We start from the raw sequence: 17202 nt of genomic DNA, 5'->3' as shown, positions 1-17202 counted from the left end.
ATCTATAAATTTGTTGTATTTGAAAATCAAGCATGAAATGTTACATTTTATCCAAATTTCCATTTTACATTATAACTATACTCATTCATAACTTGCATAACAAACTCCCAATAATATCTTTAAAATGAAATAGATATATTGAATTATTCAATATCAAATATAAATATGTTTTTTTACTTTTTAACTATGGGAAACGTTTTTAAAAATAAAAATTGTAAAGAAATTTTAAATTACAAAAGGAAAATATGTTATAAATGGAATTATGAGGATTTAGGAAATTAAGGTTTCCACCTCTCATTTCTTGAGCAGAGAACTTGTTAACAGAGAAAATCCTATAGCAGATACAAGAAGAAAGTGAAAGCTATCAAATGGTACGTAGCACTGTTATTAGATAGTATAAAATATTGTATTGATATTTATTGGTGAAATGTTTAATTTATAAAGTGTTGATACTTTTGCAATGATAATAATTTATAATTTTTATTTTATTTTAACAAGATTTATAGTTTGGTAAAGACTTAATCCCTTCATTAGTCCTTATATTTGTGTTTAAACGTCTTCAAGTTTTGAATTGTCTTAATGGATTATAATTTTTGTTAAAAATAATATATTTTTAAAAAAATATTCATATCTATATAATAAATAAAAATATGTATAAAATTTAATAACCAAATTATTTAAAAAAATTGAAATAGGAAATATTTACATAAAATGTTTTAGAGAAAAAACCTTAAAAAGGAAAAAAAATTATTTATTAATCAAATTATCAAAAGATATCTCATAATAAAAACAAAAAATAAAACTTAAAATATTTAAATTATTTCCAACCAAATCATTAAAAAAAGAATTAAAATATGAAACATTACTAAAAAATTTAAATTGATAAAACAAATATCTCAAAAATTTAAACATATATTTATATAAAACTTTAAAAAAGACATAAAAGAAATTAAAAACCCATTAATCCATTCAAAAACGTAACTTCAAAAGCAAATTAACCCATATTGGTGAAAAAACCAAAAATAGTGTAATGATCACTCATATGAAATTGTTTATGATTCATTGTTATCAAAACTCCACTGTTTCTCTCGAATAAACCTCACAAAAACTGTATTAAGCTGGAGCTACAGTTCGAAATAGAAGTGTATATAGACTTCCCTTAACTTTTGTGTTACATTTGCTGCACTTCTCATTCATATGATAATATTTGTCTCACTTAAGTACTTTTAAATTAACATAATGCATTTGTCCCAGTAAGAAAATATTGTTGTTAGTTGTTCGTCGACATGTGATTGCACATCTGTTTGTCGTATACTCTTGAAGACAGATCATATATTTCAAATTGAGTTTATTTATTCCAAGCTTGGTCCATACAATATGTATGTTCCAGCTTGACGAGGAGTGTTAAAGATATTATATTTAGTTTATATTTCCTATATGTTTATTAGGAAAACATTGTTCTTATTTTATTTTACTTTTACATATTCATTATTCAGGCTTAGCCCATATTTCTTCTATTATAAATAGATAATCCTATGTGTGTATTTAACACAAGAGATTAATTCCAATATATAATTTTCACTGTATTTAACAATGAACTCAATGAGACTAGCTTTTGAATCTTTGCTTGGATCACAAGATTATTAATCTTATAGCGTATGATAACAACAGTATTTATCAAAATTGGCAAGGATTACATGCCTAATTAGGAGGAAGGCATTGAGAGAAATTTTGTGTTTTTGTCAATTCATATGTTCATGAGTCATCAGTCATGTTTAATGGTTGATCTTCTGTCAATGAAATTTTAGCAAATCTGATGATACACTGAGAGAAGAAACTGTTATTAATTGTCATTCTGAGTCAGTGTAAACTATTACATGAGACTTCTTTTGGAATTGATGCATGGAATACTGTGATACTTTAAATAAAAAGTAACAAAGGCTTTTTTTTTATATATATTTGATAAGTTAATAAAATTATATCTAGAAATATCAACTAATAAATAAAAAGAACTTCAAAATTATTAAACTTCTCATACATTAAGTAACCTTTTAGAAAATAATCAAACATTTTATATATTTTCCAGAAAACATTTGTTTCCAATGTTCATTCAGTCAAATTGGAAGTTTTATTTCAATGTTAAAATAAGTTATTATTCAACAATTACAATAGTTAATAAATAATATATGCAATAATTTATTTATTTATCTCAAATATATATTTATAATTTTTTAAGCAAGTTTTGGATTAACACTTTAATCACAATATTCAAATAGTTGGTAATTCTACTTTATTTAAACTAATTAATACTAACAACAATCTCACGATAAATTCATCATTCAATTAGTGAAATGATGATCGTACAATTCATCACATAGATATAACCATACGACTATACAATACATAATCATTATAATTATAAATTGCAAATAAATAAAATGAAAAATATGAATGAAAGAAAATAATCCGATTAATTTATCTTAGTAAATATTTGTCATATAACAAAAAGAAACATAAAAATATATATTCACTTACAGTTCAATTTAACATGTAATATCATTTTCCTTAATTAAATAAATAATATATACTTCTTATTTTAGTATGATTAATAATATATTTACTTTAAGTTTATAAAATTATGTATAAGCTTTATTTATCAGGCGCCTGTGGCCTAATGGATAAGGCGTCTGACTTCTAATCAGACGATTGTGGGTTCGAGTCCCACCAGGCGTGAGCAACGGTTTATCTATATATTTTTAAATAATTAACTAAAACTTTTTCGAAATTAAACTACCCCATTTAAACAAAATACTATGCAAAATCATTGTTAAGTTTTAGGTATGTTATCAAATCGAACAGTAATACTTTACTTTGACACTGGAAAACTACAAGACACGATAAATAATAATATTTTAATTATAAGTATATTATCTTTTTTAATTTAAAATCATAATATATATTATTATATTATTAAAAGTATCGTTTGTTTTTTAAATCATGTCAAACTAACTTTTTTCTATCAAATCTCACTCCCGCTATTTTTGTCTCTCGACTCACCCATTTCGTGTTCTTCATCTTCCTCTATTTCTCTCTCCACCATCCTCCCTTCCTTCATTTCATGGATTCTCCCTCTCGATCCTCCGTCATCGTCGTCGGAGCTGGTATCTCCGGTCAGTACCGCCGTCGCTACAATTTCTCCTCTCCGCAACATCCGCCGTCCGGTACTAATAATCACGTTTTTTTGTGAAAGGTATATCTGCGGCGAAGGTGCTGGCCGAAAACGGCATAAAGGACCTCGTCATCCTCGAGGCTTCGGACCGCATAGGCGGCAGGATCCGGAAAGAAAATTTCGGCGGCGTATCAGTGGAACTTGGAGCAGGTTGGATTGTCGGAGTCGGAGGCAAAGAGTCCAATCCTGTTTGGGAACTCGCAAACGAATTTGGCCTCCGAACCTACTTCGCCGACTACTCTAATGTGCGATACAACATCTACGATCGCAGGTCCATGAACACTGTTATTTTCCGTATTGCAGCGCGTACTTCTTCTTACTGTTAGCGTCGTCATTTTCCAATATTTGCTTTCTGTTATGTATGTGTTGTCGGTTTCCTGTAGCCTACAAATGTGACTGAATTTTCCGCCACAAGGAGTTGGTTGCAGTGGGAAGATATTTCCTAGAGGAATCGCTGCGGACTCGTACAAGAAGGCCGTGGAATCAGCAATTCAGAAATTCTGGAACGAAGAAGATGTGGGAGGAAGCGATAATGGCTCCACCTCCAAAACCGATCCACCTTCGTAAGTTATCAGTAACAAAACGATTCGATGAAGGAACGAATGAATGCTGTATGATTGCGAGTTTGTGACTATAAGTAATGTTGATTGTGTTTATTGTTGCTTGCTTCCTCTTAGGACGCCGTTAGAGCTGGCAATTGATTTCATCCTCCATGATTTTGAAATGGCAGGTGTGTTCCTGAATATGTGAATTGAATTACATGTATGTTTTGTTCAGTTAGTTTATGGATGTGTTAGTTGTGGATGCAGAGGCGGTACCGCTATGTACCTTCAGAGACTTGGGCAAAAGTGAATTTTCGGTTGCGGATGAAAGAGGTTTTGATTATTTGCTGTACAAAATGGCTGAAGATTTTATGTTCACATCCGAGGGTAAAATATTGGACAGTCGTCTCAAACTTAACCAGGTAGTTTTCCTCCTCTAATTCTCTATTCCTGTTCATTTCCTTCGTTGACCCATGAATGCCTACGCACCGAGTCCATGGGCCCTCTCGTAGTGGTGGTGGTACTTTACTGGTGGGTTTGTCTGTTAGCCATTGCTCTGTGCTGAAAGAAACACAGTAGGTAATACGATGGCAGAGTTTATCTACAGTGTTTCTGCCAGTCGTTCTCCGTGCTTATGGTATATTTCATATTTGTTGACTGCGAGGGATAAATTTATCTTTAAGTATATGCAAATGAAATAGAAAAAGGTAACAAAATTATTTCTTTGTATAAATAAAATTAATTTATGTAACTTTTTCTTTTAACTTTTTTTTATTAGCTTTCTTTTAACTTTTAACTTTAGAGAAAAAAAAATCAGATAATAGGTTTGTTTATACTAATTTAGTGTGTCTATTATTTGTATATCTACATAGTCCAAACTTTCTTTCCCTTGCTTGTTTTTAGAAGCAGTTATTAATAAAAGAATGGGTTTTGCTAGCTATTAATCTCCAAATTGAAAATTTTGGTGAAAATATTTTATAATATATTGAATATATGTTATACTTTGCCCTCCAAAAAAATTGTTAAGTGACGATTTTAAGAGTGCCCAAGTTATTGTTGATACGTGGGAAAGAAGTTATATAATAAAAATTAGGCAAATGTTTAAGGTACTGTTAAAGAATAAATCGTATATAATTATTATAATTATTAATTATTATAATTATTTGATTATATTTGATTATTATAATTATTAATTTATTAAGTAAATCGTATACTCCTACGCTTGATTCGCCAAAAGTTTCCAACGAAACAATCAAATAATATGTATGAATGATGATAAATAGACAATACATCTGCTTAACACTAATAATATTTTTATTTTAAAATATACAATAATTAAGAGAAAGATACTTATAAAAATATAAATATTGACTTTTAATAGGTGTTTTATAGGCGTAGAAAAATTGAGGAGCGTCTAAATAATAACCTAAACTGAAAGATAAGAAACAACGAATTCTTAGGTGAGTTTTAGGCTTGCTTGCCATAATCTCTGGATATTTTACTGCTTTGCCCTCATTTTAGTTCATAAGAAAGAAAAGTGCCATGTAAAAGTAATTAAAAAGTCAATAATTTTATATATAAAAAGTTCCTATTAATGTAATATTATTGTAATTTCTGATAAAAAATGGTCTATCATTCTTAATCAATAAACACACGTCGATAACAAGTTATATTAACGATAACCATCGGTAATGAAAAGTCTATATATAGAAGTTAAATAATTTGTTTTGTCTCATCTTTGTATTGTTTAAAAGACTTAAACTTCAAGGAAACCTTTGATGTGTATCCGTGATGTTTTAGCACGGATGTTGTCCAGTGCAGGTGGTTCGTGAAATACTGCATTGGGGAAGTGGCGTTAGGGTGATAACAGAGGATGGTTGCGTTTACGAAGCTAACTACGTAATTGTGTCTGTCAGCATTGGTGTTCTCCAAAGCGACCTCGTTGCCTTTAAGCCACTATTGCCCGTATGTCTTCTTCTCTTGTCTACGTATATCCTCAATCCTTTCTATATCTTCTTTTCTTTCTGCCCTCTACAGTTTAAGATGTAATTAATTACACAAACTAAAACATCTCCCTCGATGTTCATAAATTTAAGACTTATAACTTTCATAAAACTTTTTAATTGAAATGCGGTGATATATGATATACAAAATACTTTAAAATTTAAATAAGACTATGCATCATAAAATTAAATTAAAATATTTTCAACTTTAAAATATTAATTGGATTAAAACGCGAGTCTTATAAAAAATAATATTTAAGTAAAATTTGTAGAAAATTTTAAAAATGATACCATAAAATAAGATCTTAAAAAAATTATATGGAATTCATCTGTCGGTGGTGGACATCCGAATTTATCCAGTGGTTTTCGTGAATGAATTAAACGATGTGATAGGTTAGAGTTATTAATTATGTTGGATGGGTTAGGTATGGTAAACTATTTCAAAAATTACATATTCAATTGATTGATTATTTTTTAAATGGATTGTATTTTTTTTTTCAACCAAAATTAATTCATGTCGAGTTAACGGACTATTTTGACTGGATGTGAGAAATTAAAACAATCAAATATATGTAAATAAAGAAGTTAACGTTAAATATATTTGTATAATTAAGTCAAATTATTGAATTTAAATTTAAATTTAAGCATAGCTTTTTGATATATAAATAAGTATAAATTATAATATACGTGTTTTAGAAACAAAACTCTTTTAATTTTTTAAAGATAATTATCATTTCTAAAACATACAACTACTAGGTATTTTGGTCTAAACTCGTTTAGGCCACAAACTAAACAGACTAGATTAATATATCCAATTCAATTTAAATTATAATTTTTTTAGTATATTTTATAGGTTTTTAAGATTGATACATTTTTTGAGTTTATTTTAGTAAGTCTAATTAAGTTTATTCTATGAATAGTAATAATAATATCCCATTTTATACAATAAAATTAAATAGGATTTCTTGACTAGCTAGAGTGAGCTTAGAAAATATTTTATTGATGGGTTCTTAACAAATTTTCATGCTAGATGTTCTCATCAAAGACTGAAAAGTTGGGAAAGGAAAAATTGTGAGAGAAGTGAAAAAGAGAAAGGAAAGAAGATAGGAACTTAACATGAGTTCTTAACTCTCACAACAAAAATGATAAAGTTCCAAGTTGCAATATAGGATCCATAAAAATATTTTGATATTGAGAACAGATAGTTATTTTGTTCCATGGGCTAAACCTTTTACACATCTTGTTCTTTAGTCTTTAATAATGTTTTATCTTTTATTCGAGGAAAGGTGTCACACTTGATCTAATAATGACCAATAACTTAAATTAAAAATATAATATTCTTTTTATTCTTTGGCGATCTTCTATTCATTAATATCATTTATCCACATTAGGGTTATATACACTTATAGTTCCCTGTAACTTATATAAGAAAATTATTGGAAAATGATACGTGAAAACTATGGTATCAATTGAGATTTTAGGGTGAGATAGAGAAAATATAGTAAGTAGCACGACAAATATAGGAAAAAAGATATTAAGAAATTATGGATGTTAATGAAATGTTTTTTTATAGTTATAATCTTATTTATGAAAACAATTATATATATATATTATAATAGGTTAAACATTTTGTATATCTTATTTATAAAATTTTATTATAATTATTATTATCATTGTTGATGTTGTTCTCTTAGTTTCGTGTTCTGTCCTTTTTGTCCATTGATATATACAACCTTATAATTAATTAGTTGTAGTTAAAGATTAGTAATACTTAGTGTTCTCACTAGAATTTGGTAAGGAATATTAGAGACAGAGTATATGTTTTTTTTTTTTGGTGCGAAATCTCTAGGAGAAATAGGAGAAAATTTATTTGAAAACAAAACTCTCAAATACTTAACTTAATAACAAAAAAGAGATATCTACAATATAAGAAGTAGGTAATAAGTAGGACTGGCTCAAAATCCAAGTAGGTAAAGTTCTTATTTAAAAAAAAAAAATATTCCAAAAGAAATTTAATACTAATTGTAAGTCTAAAGAAAATATTTTAGTACTAATTATTTTAGATTCCGAAAAAGTAACAATTAGCTTTTAAGCTTTACATGATGCCACTACATAACTAAAACATATAAATTGTGGTTACTGGTCCCAGACGAGATTAGTCGTCAAACTTTCCCTTCGATGATATTAATATTTGTTGGTTTAACTAAGTAATCTGATTCGACACGTCCATGATAAATTCGTTAATAACTCAGGGATGGAAATTGGAAGCCATACAGAAATGTGAGATAATGGTGTACACTAAAATTTTCTTGAAGTTTCCATATCGGTTCTGGCCAACTGGACCCGGAAAGGAATTCTTCATCTATGCTCACGATCGGAGAGGCTACTACACATTTTGGCAGGTTTGTTTGAAATTTTTGTGTGCTCTTGCTGTACTTTATACGATGCTGTTTCTCATCCTGAAGCTAGCTGTTTTTTGTTAGGAGTAAAATTCTCGGATGTTGCATTGCATGCGTCACATATATACTTCAAGTTGGGAAATAACGTGAATAACGAAAACATGGCAATTAAAATATCTAATTCATTCCAGCAATTAAAATATCTAATTACGTAAAATTTAAGTAATATCCTCTTAACTAGCACTAGGATCCAATGTAAGCTTACATATCTTTTTGTCTGATATGTGATGGAGACTGCTATGGGTAGAAGACCTTGAGATCTGGCTCCAATCAGGAAGCCATCCGAGATGTAGAGGAGTCAGTGGAAATGGATGTGTATTGTGGTGATTGAAGTGTTTACAATGATGAGAGATGTTTAGGTGAAATCTCACAGCTCAGAAAGCCTTCTTACAGAAGAAGGAAGCTAGAGAAATGAGAGAAGAAATAGAAACTTCAGAAAGACTTGAGCAAAATAGTTGGAAAACAATTTCTGCAGCATTTCACTAAACTCAAAAGTGAGTAATACAAAGAGGAAGCCCTCTTATTTATAGGGGAAGACGGGCCTCTTTTCTGAAATCAAATGCTTCCTAAATTCAAATGAAATTCCTAGAAGATGCACTCATTCACTCCAGCAATTCCCACGCTGCTGTCCAGGTCATCTACTCACGTGGGAAAGCATTTTATTTTCCACCGCTGGGCTATTTTGGGGTTTAGGCTGGGCGCACCTCTGAATTAGCCATCCGCAAGCCAATCTTTAAGTTCTTTTTGGTCTCCTTTTGCTGCCTTCTACTTCTTGGATGGCTCACTCAAAGTTTCCAAGCTTTATTTAGGCCCTACAAAACAAAGTAAACAATTTTTAGTTAATCCTTCTATGATTTTAGAGAAAGGAAGTCAAGAAAGTTTTAGAAAATCCTTAACTTTCCTTTCTTAGTCTTAGCTTGAGTTACCACTTCTTTGAGTGGAATGTCCTAAATGGGTTTCCATCATACCCTCCCTCTTGAAAAACGATTTGTCCTCAAATTGGAAGGTATAAAGAAGCAAAACTTTGGTTTGTCACTTTTCTCCTGGATCAAAAACATATCTACAATAAGCATCAAATATATCTTCAATTAGTATCAATCCAAGAAAGAATTTTTTTATGGAAGTAACTTTAGAATAAGGACTTTGTTTTATAGTTTTAAGGAAATTTGAAAGTCCTAATTCATAAGTCACTTTTCTTTTATCTTGAGTTTCTTGTATCTTCAAGGGTAACAATAACTCAAGATTGCCATATTTTGAAAAAGGTAGTATAATAGGAAATGGTATGGCAATTTGAAGGAAGAAGTTAACATTTAAAGATTTAAAACTGAATAGGAAAGAATTAAGGAATTGGGAACCTTCCCTTTTGGGTTCCATGATGTTTGGAGAAGTTGAATTTGCTATTAGTAGCAATTTCTCCATTTCTCTCTTTTCTTTTTCTTTTTCTCTTCTCTCTTCTTCTTCTTTTCTTTCTTCTTCCTTTCTTCTCTCTTCTTCTTCTTTTCTCTCTTCTTTCTTTCTTCTCTCATCTTCTTCTCTCTTCTCTTCTTTTCTCTCTTCTTTCTTTCTTCTCTCNTTCTCTCTTCTTTCTTTCTTCTCTCATCTTCTTCTCTCTTCTCTTCTTTTCTCTCTTCTTTCTTTCTTCTCTCTTCTCTTCTTTTCTCTCTTCTTCCTTTCTTCTCTCATCTTCTTCTCTTTTTTCTCTCAATTCCTCTTCTCTCCTTCTAGTCTCTCTTTCTTCTCTTACCCAAGAGTTTCTCAAGTTTTTCTTTAAATTCAATTTCCCTACGAGAGAAACCATCTAGACCTTTCATAAATGTTTTTCCCTCTTGAATGAGGTTTCCCATTAATTTTAGGTCTTTCTTGGCTGAAAGAGGAACAAATTTTCTTCTCATGCAAGCTCTTAGTTCATACCAATCATGAATGGAGGATTTTCTACCTTTCTTAACACTATATTGTCTCTCATTCCACCACTCTCTTGCATGTTCTTCTAACCTAGAGAGATATATACTAAAAACATGAGATTCACTCTCTCTAGAAAGAAAAATAGAACCATAGGCTCTAGACTCACTTTTGTTAATAAGGGAAGGATGCATCTTATCAATTTCTTTTTCCCAAGCTAGATATGTTAAAGCACTAATGTCCTTACCAAAGAATGGAATATCTTTCCTAGCTTGATTGTACCTTTCATCCTTCCTTCTTTCTTTTTGCTCACCCTCATTTTGATTTTTCATGTATTGGGCAAACAAGTCCCTAAGCTCACTCATATCTTTGTCCCTTTGTTGGAACTTTTGTTCAAATTCTTCTCTTAGTTGTGAGCCCTTACTACTAAATTTCATACTCCCTTGGACATTTGATTGACTCATTCTTGTCAAGTAGGAAAAAGTTTTCACAAGGTTTTCAAAGTCTTGCACAAGTAATGAGTGAAAAAGGTTTTCACAATCTTTCTTTGTTTTTGGTGAAGAATTTCCAAAGAGATTCTAGAGGTAAAAATTGTTTCCAAGTAGCTCCCAAGAAGAAGAGGTGAGTCACAATGGACAAGCTTAGAAACCAAGTTCTTCCTCAACCAGAGTTTCCTTAGAGTTATCTTTTACCTTAGTTTCTAAGTAGAAATCCTTCAAAATATTTTCAAATGATAATGAAATGCTCCTAAAAAACCAAAAGAAGGCTTATTTATATGCTATGCAATCCTATATACCACGAAGACTTAAAACAAGAAAATCAACAAACAATTAAAGAAAGCAATAAAGATGCAAGAATGTAAATGCTAGACGGCCCTAAGTGAAAGTGCAAGTGACACTTGGAGCCCCTTGACACACTTCCACACTAAGAAAATGAAATTGGACTATTACAATGTTCAATTGTGAACTTGGAATTGCTTCAAGAGCATTTTCCCAAGTCACTTGGCTCAAAAACAGCAAAGACACTTAAACAGCAAAGACTCAAACAAGCTCAAATCAATGCTTAAAACTAGTGTAAGCTTCAAGCTTCAGTTGCTGCCATGTATTTCTCAAATTTAGTATGTGAGTTGAGCAAAAATTCTGATGAAAAAACTTGCTGCTGGCCGTGAGTTGCAGCTGCTCAAAAGCTCCCCCTTTTTGTTTCTACTTCATCCCTCCTTCCACTCCCTAAGATGCTACCTCAATAGGTATAGGTTTCTGCTACTGGATGCTTCACAACCGATACCATAGCACCTCAAGAATTCACTTAAACACAACAAGCAGAATTAGCAAACTGCACCAGATTTTTATGCTAAATTCAAGAGTGTTTGACAATTTGGAAGCCAAAAATAGGGAATTCAAAGGGAAACACGTATGGAATAACAACAAGCACTCAAAAGGAACCTGTCAAAGGCACTAGAACAGATCAAGAAAGCAATTAAAAACAAAAATGGCAGATCACAAAGTCATTCAGTCCAAACTGTTTGATATTTTACAAAAGTGTTTGTTAAAATGCCCCAATGAAATTCAGATTTTGTGTTTTGGGGTTTTAAGTGCTTGAATTTGGATTGCACGGTTCTACAAGCTTTTAACACTTGTGTTTACTTTTTTTGATCATTTATTTTCATTCTATAACCATGAACCAGCTCTTGCTACAATCCAAAAGTGATTTGCACCAAAAAAAATTAAAACAGTGGCTGAAACTGAAAATCTGCACTAGAAAAGTGAACTGAAATGGTGATTTTGGAACCCAAAACGAGTGGCAGTGATTCAGCAGCTTCTGTGAATGATCAAACAACTTTTCTTGATGATATTTAGCATGTTTAAACTCTTAAACAGCTGAGAAAATGATTAATAATCAGAATTACTGGTCCACTTCCATTTATAACACAAAAATGATGGTTTAAAAGACTAATCTGCATATAGGTTCATTTTTTACCAAATGAACAGTGCTAGCCACTTTCAAACATCCATTTAGACTTGCTCAAACTTTCCAAAAGCACAGAAACAGCAAGAATCGAAAATCACCCTTGCTATAGCCAACTTATGCAGCAAAAACCATCAATTAACCAACCAAATTCAGTTTTCTATGGAATCAAAGTTGTACAGCAGAAAAAATTACTCAAAGAAGTGTAAATGCACTGAACTAAGCTGGAATTAAATTGCTTAGCATGACCAAACTCAGATTGGACCAAGCAAAGAATGATAGCACGGTGAAAAGCTAGAGTGAAAACTGAAACAGCAAAGGCTTCTGGTTTTTAAGGCAACCAAGCTATGCTAGATGCATTTCTTTGCTTTTAATGGTCTGCCATACCTTTAGCCACTTCCAATATCATCAAACAAATTTGTACTCAGCACCAGAATCAAATAAAACAAGCTGAAACAGATTTTAAATGTTAAAACTAGATTTGGATTTCAAACCAGAATCAAAAAAAATTCGGCTGCAGAATTTGGCAGAATAAGAATAGATTCACGGTTTTTAGTGCTTAGCTTGTATTACCAGGCTAGATCAAGTCCTCATTGCCTTTGTTGGTATATATACAGCTTATTTAGCACTCCAAACTCAAGAAAACAGAATTAACACAGCAGAAAGAGTACCAAACCGTGACAGGAATTAACACTGCAATATTCTCTTGCACATGACCAAGTCAACTCAGATTTGAAACAATTAAGCTGGAAATTACTCAAACAAACAAAATTCACCGTTTAAAATGAAGGATAAACATGAGCACTCAATGTAATTATTGAATTCAGAACTGGAATCACAATTTAAGTACCAAAACAGAAAAGAGAAGAATGAAACAGTAACTGAAAACAGAGAGCACGGGTAGACTAAAATTTGGAATGGAAAATGGAAGAAAAACTTATCTATGGATGCGTGGACGACCACAGCTCTGATACCACTTGATGGAGACCTGCTATGGGTAGAAGACCTTGAGATCTGGCTCCAATCAGCAAGCCATCCGAGATGCAGAGGATTGCAGCGGAAATGGATGTGTATTGTGTTGAAGTGTTTACAGTGATAAGAGGTGTTTAGATGAAACCTCACAGCTCAGAAAACCTTCCTACAGAGGAAGAAAGCTAGAGGAATGAGAGAAGAAGTAGAAACTTAAGAGAAACTTAAGAAAGTAGTTGGAAAATAATTCCTGCAGCATTTCACTAAGCTCAAAATTGAGGAGGCCCTCTTATTTATAGGAGAAGACGGGCCTCTTTTCTGAAATCAAATGCTTCCTAAATTCAAATGAAATTCCTAGAAGATGCACCCATTCACTCCAGCAATTCCCACGCTGCTGTCCAGGTCATCTACTCACGTGGGAAAGCATTCTATTTTCCACCGCTGGGCTATTTTGGGGTTTAGGCTGGGCGCACATCTGAATTAGCCATCCGCAAGCCAATCATTAAATTCTTTAACTTTCCTTTCTTAATTTTAGTTTGAATTGCTACTTTTTTTTTTTTTGAGTGGAATGTCTAAATGGGTTTCCATGAATATGGATATGGAGATAGTCTTGCTGATCCCTTCCCTGATTTACCCAAGGTGTCCTTTTAATTTTGTTTGACCGAATGTGTAATTTTGACCTTTAGAAGTGCTCGTCTTAATAAAACACTTTTGATGCAACAATTCTCATTGTAGAAAATATTAATCACATACTTGTAGAGAGAGCACGGATATAATAGTTTTTTTTATCCTTGTTACTGTCAAGTGATTCATTATACTTCTAGATGTGTGTGCAATATTATTTGGTGCTATCTGAACAAGTTTCGTGATGGGAACAACTTACCATCAATGATTAATTTTCTTTCCGCAAAAATGGGATAAATTGAGGATGGAAATTCTTGGTAAATTAGATCTTACATGAGAAAAAAAATATCAAACTAAAATTGATTTATACATGAATTAATTTGTAAAAAAAAAATCATATAATTTTTCTAATTTTTTCATTTTTAATATATAAAATAATTTTAATTTTAAAGTCAAATTCCTTTCTTATTATAAAAATTTATGAAAAAACTGGTCTAAACAAATTCTATATTTCAAATTATAAAGTAGAACCTTCATAAAAAAGTAATAAGCTTTTTGTAAACTCGATCCTTTTCTGTAATAGCTTTGTTATATAATTTATCTAATTTTTATTTTAAATTGTATATAAATTAATTTTAATTCAAGAAAAAGTTAAATTAATTATTTATTTATATTTTTAATCAACGATTTGTAAAAAACTAATTCAAATAGCAATTGTGTTCAAATTATAAAAATATTATTTCCGTAAAAAAAAATCAATCTTCCAATGGAAAGAAATTAACCTTCGAAAGTATTTTATAATTTCAGCAGACATTTCTTTTCAATTCCGGTATTGAGGGTTTGGTTTTGTTATATAAGTCAAACATGGATCAGTATTTGAGAAATTAATTTCAACAATTTTGATTTTTCACGACTGAAACATGAGTTTTAAAGTCTAGACGACAAACAACATTGACATGATTTTCTTGTAGGAAGTAGAGAGAATAAGGATAGAAAAATAATGATATTTAAACAATATTTTTTTAATAATATATAAATATTATTTATGTGTTATTTGTTCAAAATTATTTTACAATTAATAATAATAATCATAAATATCACTATAGACCAATCACAAAATGATAAATAGATAATGTTTAAATATTGTTAAAAAAATGTTATTTAAATATCATTATCCAGAGGAGAAATGGTTGAAATATGTTAAAACTTCACGACAAACAACACTGACAAAAAATTTGTTCCGACTTTTACAGTTAAGTATCAAAACTTCACGAACTGACTTAATTGTAGAGAAGTTAGCCATCGACTTTTAATATAGTAACTTCGAGAAGCTTGAAAATAATTGAATCAGATGGTTTTGCAACAAATGTTGGGCGTTAGTATTTTTCTCTTATATTGTCAAAATCTTGTTGAGCTATCTGATCCACTTCTTTATCAACAGCAAATGGAGAACACGTACCCTGGATCTAATATCTTGTCCGTCACATTGACAAATGGGGAATCTAATCGTGTGGAAGCTCAAGCCGATGAAGACACCTTGAGAGAAGCTATGGAGGTGCTCAGGGATATGTTTGGACCCAACATTCCTGATGCCATTGATATACTGGTTCCTCGATGGTGGAATAACAGGTTCCAACGTGGCAGCTACAGCAACCATCCCATCATCCCTAATACCCAACTAGTTCATGATTTAAGGTTTGTTAATCATTTTAAATATTCATAAACATAACACAAGTATGAACATTGGGAAAATTACAAAATTGACTGTTACGAAAATTACTGAAATTGCTAGATTTTAAAATACTTATCTACATAGCTAGGTCGGACTTGAAAACACGTGAAAGAAGTCGTATTTCTTGACTTTGCTTTTAACTACTTAAAAAATCATATTTAATACAAGAAAAATGATTATTTAACACACTAAAATTTTTTAGATTCATTCGACACTATCTTTACTTATTTTTCACTCTCTTCTTTCTCGGAAAACTACAAAATTTTATATTTTTTAGATCATTTTATTTTTGTATTTCGTGTCAAATAAGAATAAAAGTATGTCATGGTATTATTATTCTTAATACAAATGTGAAAGTTTACCGTATTAGCTTAACGAAGTGTTAAAGCAAGCGGACACAAATTTTGAAGCGGGGACCAAATAAATTCTAAACCCTTTCGCTAAAAAAAAAAATCTGAAGTCTGCTAATTTTTTTTTTTAAGTATTACCAAAAAATAAAAGTAATTTTCTAGAGCATTTATTTTTCTGTGAATTATTCTAGGATTTCACTTGCGAAATACCTCCCAAACAAAGGGTAAAAAGAAGCGAGCAGGGCAGGGAGTAGAGCAACATACGTAATTTTCCTTCCGGAAGCATGTTATAGAATTACTAAACTTCCAATTGTAAAGTGACCAATTTTTTAGTATCTTTGTCTTCTGATAACCTACTGGTCGTATGAATGTTACCAAATTGCAATAATCAATCACGCAAAACTACACTAGTAACCACATTTTAAGTTTTGAATTTGGTGTTCCAATATTACCTACGGTGCTTTTCGCCTATTGGGACGGACTGCTGGGCTGTATTTTGGTTTTCTTTTGTGCCCCTTGATTTGTTCTGTAACTTTTACTCGTGTTCATTCCTACAGGACATATTTATATTTTCAAATCATTTTCCATTGTGTTTAATTTTTGGGGTTATGATTCAGGCTCCAGTAGGTCGCATTTTCTTTACTGGAGAACACACGAGTGACAGATTTAGTGGCTACGTGCATGGTGCATACCTCGCAGGTGAGCATTAACTTGTGTTAAGTTTGCTTCCCTAAACAGATTATTGATAACTTTAGTGGCAATGAAGTAAAGGTCCTCCTTGTGGACATGACTGCATGACAGGTATTGATTCTAGCAAAGAGCTACTAGAAGAAATGAGAAAGAGACAAACTCCATTATTTTAAGCCTATGCTAGTATTGACCGAATGCAATATTCCCAGACAATTAAATCCCAGGGGCAAGCTTCGGGGTAGCAGAAGCCAAATTATGATTACATCGACCTGCAGAAAAACCCTTTTCATTAGACGAAGATGCATGAAGCGTGAATAATGAGAATCATCATGACCTGGAGGTGGGTCTGGATCAAACAAAAACAGATCAGTCTGACAACGTGGATCTTCTACTTCTGGTACAAAAATCAATCTCAATGGAGTTTAGTAGGTTATGAATAAGCAAACATAATCAATCATAGCTTTTGAACCACCTCAATAAGCAACACAGTGTCCACCAGCAAACCAAAATAATCCCCACATATGTCCTACAACTGTATTCACCACAAGCAGACTTCCGAGTACAACAAACGTAAGACAAGGACTTGAGCTCCTCCTGTCGTAACTTTTATGTAATATTTGGTATAAGCTTGTTTACTTTATCTAGTAGATAGTAAGTATGTGCAGTTAAACCACCCCTTTTGGTATATTTGTCACTTATTGAATGGCTTCGTCCTTCCCTTTAAAGCCTAGGTTATTTCG

At 31.3% G+C, this 17202-nt stretch overlaps 1 protein-coding gene and 1 non-coding gene across 3 annotated transcripts; both read left to right on the top strand.

The window, feature by feature from the left end:
- Positions 1–2660: 2660 nt before the first annotated feature.
- On the top strand, positions 2661–2733 carry TRNAR-UCU. Its single transcript has one exon. It is a non-coding gene; the product is annotated as a tRNA-Arg (tRNA).
- A 282-nt stretch (positions 2734–3015) lies between these two features.
- LOC106756239 (polyamine oxidase 1) lies at positions 3016–16641 on the top strand. Of its 2 annotated transcripts, none has more exons than XM_014638578.2 (9): positions 3016–3170; positions 3251–3500; positions 3658–3792; positions 3907–3959; positions 4039–4193; positions 5593–5736; positions 8027–8176; positions 15132–15385; positions 16390–16641. In XM_014638578.2, exons 1-9 carry the CDS (start codon positions 3119–3121, stop codon positions 16397–16399), a joined length of 1203 nt encoding a protein of 400 aa, XP_014494064.1. In that variant the 5' UTR covers positions 3016–3118; the 3' UTR covers positions 16400–16641. The 2 variants fall into 2 exon arrangements, with proteins under 2 accessions (XP_014494064.1, XP_022632810.1); XM_022777089.1 differs by having other exon boundaries at positions 4027–4193.
- Positions 16642–17202: the final 561 nt, after the last annotated feature.

This window comes from Vigna radiata, chromosome 2, assembly GCF_000741045.1.
Source record: "Vigna radiata var. radiata cultivar VC1973A chromosome 2, Vradiata_ver6, whole genome shotgun sequence".
Lineage (NCBI taxonomy): Eukaryota > Viridiplantae > Streptophyta > Magnoliopsida > Fabales > Fabaceae > Vigna > Vigna radiata.
The sequence above is the reverse complement of the archived record's forward strand: the minus strand, read 5'-3'. Positions and strand labels throughout refer to the sequence as shown.